The sequence below is a fragment of the Larimichthys crocea genome, unplaced genomic scaffold (assembly GCF_000972845.2).
Source record: "Larimichthys crocea isolate SSNF unplaced genomic scaffold, L_crocea_2.0 scaffold83, whole genome shotgun sequence".
Lineage (NCBI taxonomy): Eukaryota > Metazoa > Chordata > Actinopteri > Sciaenidae > Larimichthys > Larimichthys crocea.
This window is the reverse complement of record NW_020860930.1, coordinates 1,135,126-1,146,541: the sequence shown is the minus strand read 5'-3', so window position 1 is coordinate 1,146,541 and position 11,416 is coordinate 1,135,126. Positions and strand designations below refer to the sequence as shown.

Here is an 11,416-nt window from a genome sequence, read left to right as displayed (position 1 = left end):
CCCACCATGAACTCATTCTCATTCGATCATTATTGAATGATTATTCAATCTCGGCGGTGGGAGTGGTGGAACTGTCTCAATATATTGCCGCACACACACCACACACCACACACACACCCCACACTGATTAGATGTTGTTTATATTCACGTTCAGCTTAGTTTGACGGACAGCGAGCCGCTGACCCTGGAAGCGCCTCCTCGTGTTTTGTCTGGTTATATTTATCTGCAGGTTACATACAGAAGCACTGTTCATCCCATGATGATGGTGCTGGCTGGCAGTCCCTCTGATTCACGTTATGGGAGGTCATAACGTTTGTCCAGGCGAGACTCGAGATTACAATCCTGAGGAGTCAACTGAACCTTCAACACCTGCCACAGTGTAATCTTTGTGTGTCACAACCAACCTCCAGATGGCCAGACCCTCCGTGATGGTGGGGGGCGGCAGCGACGCGGCGGAGAATCACGAAAGAGCGAGGACAAGTGGTGTGTTGGTTGTGTGTGTGTGTGTTTGTGTTTTTTTTCTTTGTGTGTGTGTGTGTGTGTGTGTGTGTGTGGGTGTGTCTGTTAGCTCACACATTTAAAATGTAGAAGATCTCAGATTTCCACCTTCATGTTCGTGGATACTGATGGCCTTCACAGCAGTCAAATAGCGAGTGTGTGTTACACTCCATCGACCTCGACATCTAACTTCCAGTGAGCTCAGCCGGACCGAACAGAACCTCTGGCCCAGCACTGAGACAGCTTGTCCTAGCCGGGTTTGGCTCCGTTCAGTTAGCCCGAGCTTAAACTACAGTTAGCACTTCTCTGCTGTCAGTGTTTTCCATCATGAAGTCTCAGTACACCTCGGTACATGTGGTCTCAGAGGCGAGCTCCACCGGTCCGGTCCGGGCTGCTTGAGCCCGGTTTCGTTGCTGCCGATTCAGTTGCGCGCTAATTAGCAGTGTGACACGAATACTGCTCTGCTAACTGCTAATTAGGCTGCTAACGGCTTAGTGCATACATCTTTCAATCATGGAAATGCGCAGCTGGCTCCAAACGCAGAAGAGTGTGTGTGTGTGTGTGTGGTGATGTTGTGTTTACGGTGGTGTGGTGTGTATGTGTGGTGTTGTGTGTGTGTGGGCTGGGGGGGCACAGATGGCAGCTAAATATAAGACTCCTGTCACAGGAAGAGGAAGTGATCCCATAAAAACACGACCACGACCAATATTGAATAGATAGAGTGCGTGTGTGGTGTGTGTGTTGTGTGTGTGTATGTGGTGTGTGTGTGTGTGATAAATCTCACTAATTTTGTGTTTGGAGGAAGAAACAGGGATGCAGCAGTTTGTGTCATTATGTTAAAAAGACAGGACACACACACACCACCCACACAGTATCACACACACACACACAGCTCGGCTGGTGTGATGCGTTGGCCTGCAACTTGTGTTTGGATTGACCCTATTTGCATTTTAGCTGTTCCACAGTTTGTCAAGATGAAAAGAAGGATGGAAGGAACAGGAGGGACAGAGGTCAGGGAGCAGGAAGGAAATGATGCAAAGAAGGACGGCATGGAGAGAGCAAATGACACCTTAGAGGACAGAGAAGCTCACCTGTTACCATCAGCTTAAATGAGCATGGACACTTGATTTGACAGGTGGGTGTCGTCTCTGAGGCACGTTCCAGGTTTTCGACAGTCTGCGGGGACGGTCCCAGAGACTCCGTCAGGTTTTAGACAGTCTGCGGGGACGTCACAGAGACTAGTCCAGGTTTAGACTGGTATGTGTGTGTAAAAGCTCCTCCTCTTGAGAGCAAATTTAATATTCCTCCATTTCCGAAAATACTCTCTCATTTTCCTTTACACACAGTTGATTTTATCAAGTGTGTGTGTGTGTGTGTTGTGTGTGGTGCTGTGTGTGTGTGTGTGTGTGTGTGTGTGGTGTTTATCCGCCCACACATTTATGTTACACTGACTCTTTTTGCTCTGTGTTTGTCTCAGGCTCTACAAGTTGAAAAATCTGAAATATGGAATTCATGTTGTTTGGTTTGTGCGATCCACAGAATAACGACCCTGAACATCTCAGAAAACAAAACACATGAAGCTCTGCGAGTCACATCAGCTTCAGAACGTTTGGGCTCTTCTTCAGCTCACTCAAACTTTCAATCAGATAAAGATTATATATATAATACTAACCTTACATTAAGGGTTGGAGGTCTGGAGGTCTGGAGGTCTGGAGCGTTTGGAGGTCTGGAGGTCTGCTGGTCTGAGGTTTGGCAGGTCTGGCGGTCTGCTGAGTCTGGAGGTTTGGAGGTCTGGTGAATGTTTCCTGTTTGTTTGATTTAGGAGTCAACTGTGATTTACAGAGTTTCCTGATGGACAGTGAAGTAAAACCACATGCTTCAGTAATGAATATCTCTTGATGTCTCGTGGTTGTTTTGATATCAAAATTGGTCTCAGAGATGAAATCTAACGTTCAGCTTCAAGCCAATCCAGATGAGAGCACCGTCCTGCCAGACTGAATAACTGACTTCAAGACTTTTTGAGGAAGAGCCTTTCACGAACCTTTTGAAGAAACTTTTTTTTTGAAAGAAAATTCTGAAGCAACCCTTTGAAGAACCTTTGAAGCACTTCTGAAATGAACCTTTGAAGAAGTTCATGAAGAACCTTTTGAAGACCTTTGGAAGAACTTCTGAAGAACCTTTGAAGACGTGATTTCTGAGGCTGAACACCGTTTAAATGAATGAACACTTTGAAGTGACGGGGAATCTTTGTTGTTGTGAACATTTTACCTTTTCATGAATGTTTCATCATTAGATGAAATGTCACAGCGTGTTCACGTGTCACGGACAGCCGGCCGCTCCATCCAACTAGTTCCAAGTTTACAAACAGGAACCTCTAGATGGTTCTGTGTAAACAATCCTCCTGTACCCGCTCAGTAGTAAACTAAACAAACCTGATTGAATTCATATAACGTGGATCCTAAACACACACACACCACACACACACACACACACATCACCACACACACACACACACACACACACACGTTGGAGGGAAAACTGATTATAAACAGCTGGTCGATTTCCATGCTTTGAACCTTTCACAAATAAAACCTTCATTCTCTCTCTGTCTCTCGTGCAAGAGGGGAATGTGGAGGGTGACCAAGAGGGGATGAAGCTGTGCCCGATGGGGCCGGGCAAATTGTTCGGAGAAGAGAGCTCGGCCATCCTCTAAAAAACTGCACGAGGACGGGCTACCGTCAGGAGTGAGTTACTGTTGTGTGTGTTGTGGTGTGTGTGTGTGTGTGGTGTGTTGTGTGTGTGTGTGTGTGTGTGTTGCCCAACCTGCGGCTCTGGACCCAATCATTGGTCTTAAGATGATGAACAGGAAACAGACATTTCTGACACCAGTTCTGCTTCTTTGTTCTCACCTTTCGGGGGTGGAGCTGGGTCGTGCCAGACACAGAGCTGCGTGAGTGTTAGCACTGTAATGGTTGATTAATTCATTGTCATTTTATCAGTCATTGTAATTCATTGTCATTTTATCATTCATTGTAATTCATTGTCATTTTATCAGTCATTGTAATTCATTGTCATTTTATCATTCATTGTAATTCATTGTCATTTTATCAGTCATTGTAATTCATTGTCATTTTATCATTCATTGTAATTCATTGTCATTTTATCTTTATTTTATTGTAAAGCCTCAGAGGAAAATGGACTTTGTGACTTTGGGCTGTACAAATAAAATTGATTTGATTTGATTCCATGTGAACACTCAGACATAGATTATACATGAACATGTTCATACAGCAAGAAAAGCAACTTTCCTCTGATGATCTACCGTCTGTGACCTCCTGTTGATCCACTCTGACCTGTGATCAGGTGATCCACTCTGACCTGTGATCAGGTGATCCACTCTGACCTGTGATCAGGTGACCCACACTGACCTGTGATCAGGTGAACGGTGTCTCTGTCATTCGTACGTCTGTTCTCACACTATGTAACTTTGGGCTAAAACCAGAACCAGAACTTTCTGACCGGACAGACTTCAGATGACTTACTGCGGGCTCTTGGGGTAAAAGGGCAGGGTGACATGGCTGAGGTCGCTGATGTCGCAGGCGGTGGGCTCGGCTGAGATGGCCTGCCGTTTGCTGCGGTGGTGGTCGGGCTGCAGGACAAGGTTCTGCTGCTGGGCCTGGACCTGCTGTGCGGTGGCGGGCCGAAGAACAGACCGGTACTTGTCCAACTCGTTCTGCAGCCGCTGGATCAACTCGTCCTTCTGATCCAGCTCTAGCTCCAGCTCATCGATCAGAGTGTCACGCTGTCGAAGCTCCTCAATCTTCTCCTGCAGGGCGTACTGCAGGTCCCGGAGGGTTCCCATTGTTTCTCTGAAGGCGGGCCTGAGGAGTTCTCAGGGTTCCTCTATGGTCCCCAGATTTCTCTCAGACTACAAGGTCCCTGTAGAGCTCCTCAAAGGATCTTCAAGGTCTACAACTGTCTCCTCAGGGTCAGGGTTTCTCAGTGACACCTTGAGTTCTTCAGACCCTTGGTGATTTCTAGAACTTTAGTTTCTGTCAGGATAACTCGAGGACCTGAGCCATCCCCTCATCTTCTCAGGGTCTTCTCTGAGGGTCCTTAAGATAATCTCAGAGTTCCTCTAAGGTCTAAAGCAATCTTCAAAGTCGTCCAGTACCTTATATTGTGGTTCATCATCAGTTGGTGGTCCTCCAACAGTTCCGGTTCCTGAGGTTTTTTTAAGGTTCTGTCTTCATTCTCCTGGGTCCAAAAGAACCGGTGCTCTTCAGGAGTTCTTCAAGTCTGAAACAGGCAACAGAATTCAAGGTCAGTCCTGGAAAATTAAACCTCCAAAACAATGCATGAAATATAAACACTGTGTTCCCGGTTTAAACGGAAGTCACGCGTCATTCAAAGTTTAAAAAGAGTGTGGAGGGAGAAGACAAACCTGAGGAGGAGCAGACGGAGATCCACGAGGAGCTCACATCAGTCTCCACAGCGCCAGCTTAAAGACGGAATATTTACGGAAACATTCCGGAAATATTCCGGTTTGACATGAAACCGGAGAGCGCACGTGAAATTCTCCGGCGGAGAAATGAAGCTGCAGAGCCGGAGGAGGAGAGCCAATGATCGGAGTCAGGAGGGGATCTGGTCCGCTCTAATCACCTTCATTAGTTTAATTAGTTTAATGCGGAACAGCGGGAGGTCTGACGGAGGAGGGAGACCGACAGAGACCAGCAGAGACCAGCAGAGTCCAGCAGAGACCAGCAGAGTCCGACAGAGACCAGCAGAGACCAGCAGAGTCCGACAGAGACCGACAGAGTCCAGCAGAGACCGACAGAGACCGCGACGTGCGCTCAAAAGTTGTTCTGCCTCAACTCCACCTTTCTCTCCACCTCCTCTCCTCCTCTTCATCCTCTTCATCCTCTTCATGTTTCATTTGTGTGTGTCTGATAATTTCAGAATATTATGATATGAATTATCTACGGAAGCCCGGGAGGTCGAACCTGAACAGGTGAACAACAGGTGAGCGGTCCAGATGTCACCTTCAGGGTCTGCGATGAGAGTCGTACACTTCAGCTTTTGAAGCAAGCGTCTGATGCTGACTGTCACCGCCCAGCCCGAACCTTTACAGAACCTTTACAGAACCTTTACAGAACCATTAGTCCTTCACAGGTGAAGCACCCAGAGGAGGATGTGACTGCTGGAAGGTTCTGCTGGTGTCTGTTGTATCTGCAGCCGTACCTGAGATCTCATTTATTTCTACAAGAGGAGACACATGTACACTCAGAAATATAAATATAAGGAAACTTAAAAATGCTGAAAATCCATTTATTAAAACGTCCAACTCATGAAAGTCTGCGACCACTGCATCTGTTCACACGTTGAGGTGGATGGTTCAGCAGTTTGGGGACGATGTGCAGATTAACGGTCCAACAACTATTTCATATTCCAGCGAGGTGTGATCGTTTATATGCATCTCTCAGGACCACACAGCTGATAATACACAGCACAGTGTCACACCTGTTGAGTGTTTCTGACCACATGAATCAGACACTATAAAATATCAAAATCTAATTTCTGAATCATGTTCAGCCTGGTCATATTGGATAATTCATGACAGATCCGTTTTATGTGTTCTGGTTTATTAAGATTTTCACGTACAAAGATATTTATGTTCATTAAGTCATTGTGTAGGTCCTGGTCTGCAGTCAGAGGAGCCATGTTCTTCTCCAACATGACATCACAGAGAACTCTCGGACTTCTTCTGAGGTCAGAGAGAGAAATCAAGAATTCATTTGGAGCTGGGAGGAGTCTTTGTGCATCAAGAGGAGAAATAATAATAATTTCCTGGTCTGCAGTCAGAGGAGCCATGTTCTTCTCCAACTGAAATCACAGAGAACTCTCGGACTTCTTCTGAGGTCAGAGAGAGAAATCAAGAATTCATTTGGAGCTGGGGGAGTCTTTTGTGCATCAAGGGAGAAATAATAATAATAATATAATAATAATAATAATAATAATAATAATATATATAATATTAGTCTCACTCTGGTTCCATGAAACACCATCGAAGCTCTGCTCTGATTTTCTTCCTCGGGCCCTTCAGCTGTTCAGGGCTCCTTTAGAACCTCTGAAGAACCTCTGAAGAACCTTTAAACAACCTCTGAAGAACCTTTAAACAACCTCTGAAGAACCTTTTAAACAACCTCTGAAGAACCTCTTTAGAAACCTTAAAGCCAAGAACCTTTAAACAACCTCTGAAGAAAAAACCCTCTTTAGAACCTTAAAGGAACCTTTAAGAACCCTCTCGTCTCTGGTCCAGACTCTCGTGACCCCGTGGACGGCCTCAAAACAGAAACCAGAAACAGGAAGCTGTTTTACTGTCCTGTGGCGCCCCTGTTGGCTGCTCGCTCATTACAGCACACTGCAGCTCGAACACTTAAAGGAGGACAGAGGACAGATCACAGATGACAGAGGACACAGGACAGATGACAGAGGACAGATCACAGATCACAGAGGACACAGACAGAGGACCAGGACAGGGACACAGGACAGATGACAGAGGACACAGGACAGAGGAGGACAGATGACAGAGGACACAGGACAGATGACAGAGGACAATGACAGAGGACAAGGACAGATGACAGAGGACCAGATGACACAGGACACGAGGACAGAGGACAGCTGACAGATGACCACAGGACAGATGACAGAGGACAGATGACAGAGGACACAGGACAGATGACAGAGGACAGATGACACAGGGACAGAGGACACAGGACAGATGACAGAGGACACAGGACAGATGGACAGCAGGACAGATGACACAGGACAGATGACAGATGACACAGGACAGGACACAGGACACCGATGACACAGGACACAGGACAGAGGACACAGGACAGGATGACAGCGACAGAGGACAGATGACAGGAGGACACCAGGACAGATGACACAGGACAGAGGACCACAGGACAGATGACAGGGACAGATGACAGAGGCACAGGACAGAGGACACAGGACAGATGACAGGAAGGACAGATGACAGAGGACACAGGACAGGGACAACAGGACAGATGACAGAGGACACAGTGACAGATGACACGGCGACGAGGACACAGAACAGACAGAGGACACAGGACAGAGGGACACAGGACAGATGACAGACAGAGGACACAGGACAGATGACAGAGGACAGATGACAGCAGGACTACAGGACAGATGACAGAGGAACAGGACAGAGGGACACAGGACAGATGACAGAGGACAGATGACAAATGACCACAGGGACAGATGACAGAGGCAGACAGAGGAAAGATGAAAAGACAGATGACAGAGGACAGAGACAGAGGACACAGGACAGATGACAGAGGACACAGGACAGAGGACAGATGACAGGACAAGGACAGTGACAGAGGACACAGGACAGATGGACAGATGACAAGGACACAGGACCGATGACACAGGACAGATGACAGAGGACAGAGGACACCGGACAGATGACAGGGACCAGGACAGATGACAGAGGACACGGACAGATGACACCCACAGAGGAAAAACAACACAAACAAACCACAGGGCAGGTAAGAAAGGACCGAATGACAGGGACACAGGACAGATGACAGAGGACCAAGATGGACAGAGGACCAGAGACATGAGGACACAGGACAGATGACAGAGGACAGAGGACACAGGCAGCTTTACATAATGACACAAACTGCTGCATCTGTTTCTTCCTCCAAACACAAAATTAGTGAGATTTATCACACACACCCACACACACACAACACACACACACAACACCACCACCACCACACACACACTCTATCTATTCAATCCTTGGTCGTGGTCGTTTTTTATGGGATCACTTCCTCTTCCTGTGACAGGAGTCTTATATTTAGCTGCCATCTGTGCCCCCCCCAGCCCACACACACACACACACACACACAGTTAACACACCCACCCAACACACACCGTAAACACCAACATCACCACACACACACACACACACTCTTCTTGCGTTTGGAGCCAGCTGCAGATTCATGATTGAAAGATTGCTAAGCAGCTAATCAGCCGTTAGGCAGCAGCTAATTAGCAGTTAGCAGCAGCTAACTGATAAATTCGCTGCTGCTACACTGCTAATTAGCTGCGCTAAACTGAATCTGCAGCAACAGAAACCGGGCTCAGCAGCCGGGACCGGACGGGTTGGAGCTCAGCCTCTGAGACCAACATGGTACCGAGGTGACTGACAGACTTCATGATGGAAAACACTGACAGCAGAGAAGTGCAACTGTGTTAGCTCGGCGCAACTGAACGGAGCCAACCCGGCTAGACAAGCTGCTCAGTTGCTGGGCCGAGGTTCTGTTCGGTCCGGCTGAGCTCACTGGAAGTAGATGTCGAGGTCGATGGAGTGTAACACACACTGCGCTATTGACTGCTGTGAAGGCCAATCAGTATCCACGAACATGAAGGTGGAAATCTGAGATCTTTACATTTTAATGGTGCAGCTAACAGCACACACCACCCACACACACACACACACACACACACACACACACACACACCACACACACACCACACACAAACCAACACACACACTTCCTCGCTCTTTGTGTCTCCGCCGCGCGCTGCCGCCACCAATCACGGAGGGTCTGGCCATCTGGAGGATTGTTGTGACACAAAGATTACACTGTGGCAGGTTTGAAGGTCATGTGACTCCTCAGGATTTCTATCTGAGTTCTCGCCTGGACAAACGTTATGTACCCTCCCATACGTGAAGTCAGACGGGACTGCCAGCCAGCCACCATCATCATGGGACTGAACAGTGGCTTCTTATGTAAACCTGCAGATTAAATATAAACCGACAAAGACACGAGGAGGCGCCTTCAGGGTCAGCGGCTCGCTGTCGTCAAACTAAGCTGAACGTGACATAAAACAACATCTAATCAGTGTGTGTGTTGTGTGTGTGTTGGTGTGTTGTGCGCAATATATTGAGACATTTCACCACTCGCCGAGATTGAATAATCATTCATAATGACTCGATGAGAATGAGTTAATGGTGTTTTTCTGTTGGTTTAATGGACACACAGGAGCTGCATTTAACTTCTTCGAACTGCGTCGCCACGAGGTGACGAGCTGTGCTGTCTTGGAGGCTGCACGAGGAGGTGAAGGTGGTCCTGGGTAAGAAAGTGTAAGAGCACAGCTGTTTTGAGAGGAGCGTTCAGCCCTCCAGGCGTTCTGGACTCGTTATGCCAAGACACTGCAAGTCTGAAGACGAGCTGCAGGAACTTCACACCAAACGTCACCAAGCTCAGGGCGTCTGCCAGGCCGCTCACGTTCTTATCTTATTCAACATCCAAATCATCAGCGTCAACCGCTCAGGGACATCAAAACACTCATGATTGAAGGGTCCCAGCCAGAAAAACCTGATATCACGAGTCTGAAAGCTCAAGGACTCAGATGTCAGCGTCAGGACCGCCCAACAACAAGGACAAGTAAGAAACCTTCAAGCGCTGAACAAGTTCCAAACACCACTGAACCCCAAAATATCCTGACCTGAGACCTGCGTCACATCCACATGGTCATGTGACAGGTTCACATGACGAGCTTCTTTTTTCCCCCTCACCTTCCCTTCACGTGGACCAAAGAGCCCACGTCACCCTCTTCGATGATGCAGGCGTCTTCCAATTAATCCCACCGGGTACATGCAGTCCACGACCTCCTGGATCGAGACAGCTCCAGGTTCTCATGAGTCATTATTCCCTGATGGCCTCCTTTATCCTCTCCTTAGACCTTGAGAGGAGGAGGCAAGGAGAGGAGAGGCAAGGAGAGGAGGCGACAAGGAGAGAGGAGGGCCAAGGAGAGGGAGGAGGCAAGAGGCGGGCGGAGGCAAGGAGCGGAGGAGACAAGGAGAGGAGGAGGCAAGAGAGGAGAGGCAAGGAGAGGAGGGAGGCAAGGAGAGGAGGATAAAGGAGAGAGAGGAGACAAGGAGGAGGAGGAGACAAGGGAAGGAGGAGGGAGGAGTTGTGATGTTAGCACAGACAGTGACTAACACAGACGCAGACCAACATTGAACCTTTACAGACACGATGTGGTGATGTTGTGTGTGACCTAACAGGAAGTTGTTTCAAAATAAGGTCCTCTATCATAAGCTGATCATTAACTGCTGTGATGAGCTCAACATGTGATGACAGTGTTACTGCAGACAGACGAAGGACACCGCACACTTTACTTGTAAACCCACCCCCACACACACACACACCACCCCACATTTACCTGTAACACACACACACACACACACACACCCCCACTTTACTTGTAAACACACACACACACACTTTACTGTCACACCACATACACAGCTGACAGCCAGGAAAAGCCGGGGATGGTGCCTGTGTGTGTGGCTGTGTGTGTGTGTGTGTGCATGGCAGACCACACACACACACAAACACACACACCCACACACACTTAAGTTCCTATTGTCGCTGAGGACAGATGCTGCGAACAAAACACAAAAAAATCTGATCAACAACTTCCATCAAAGATGAGTAGAACATCACAGCATACAGGAGAAGACAGAAAGACGAGGCTTACAGGTTAAGACAGAAAGGGGACGAAGCTCAGTCGAAGACAGAACGACGAGGGCTACAGGTAGAGACAGGAACGACGAGGGGCTACAGGTCGAAGACAGAACGACGAGGGGCTACAGGTAGAAAGACCAAGAACGACGATGGCTTACAGGTAGAAAACAGAAAGGACGAGGGACTACAAGTTAGAAAGACAGAAAAGCGAGGGCTACAGGTAGAAGACAGAAAGACGAGGGCTACAGGTAGAAAGACCGAAAGGACGATGGCTACGGTTAGAAGACAGAAAAGACGGAGGGCTACAGTAGAACGACAGAAAAAGACGAGTGCTACAGGTA

General features: G+C 47.8%; 1 protein-coding gene across 1 annotated transcript in view; it reads right to left on the bottom strand.

The window, feature by feature from the left end:
• The window catches only part of LOC104936721 (cGMP-dependent protein kinase 1-like), a 35,184-nt gene extending 29,692 nt beyond the window's left edge, over positions 1-5,492 (bottom strand). The window contains exons 1-2 of the mRNA XM_027277143.1: positions 4,943-5,492; positions 4,041-4,797 (exon numbers count right to left, since the gene is read on the bottom strand). Coding sequence (XP_027132944.1) covers positions 4,041-4,360 — 320 coding nt within the window. The 5' untranslated portion in view covers positions 4,361-4,797; positions 4,943-5,492. The remainder of the gene's footprint in view (positions 1-4,040; positions 4,798-4,942) is intronic.
• Between the last annotated feature and the right edge of the window lie 5,924 nt (positions 5,493-11,416).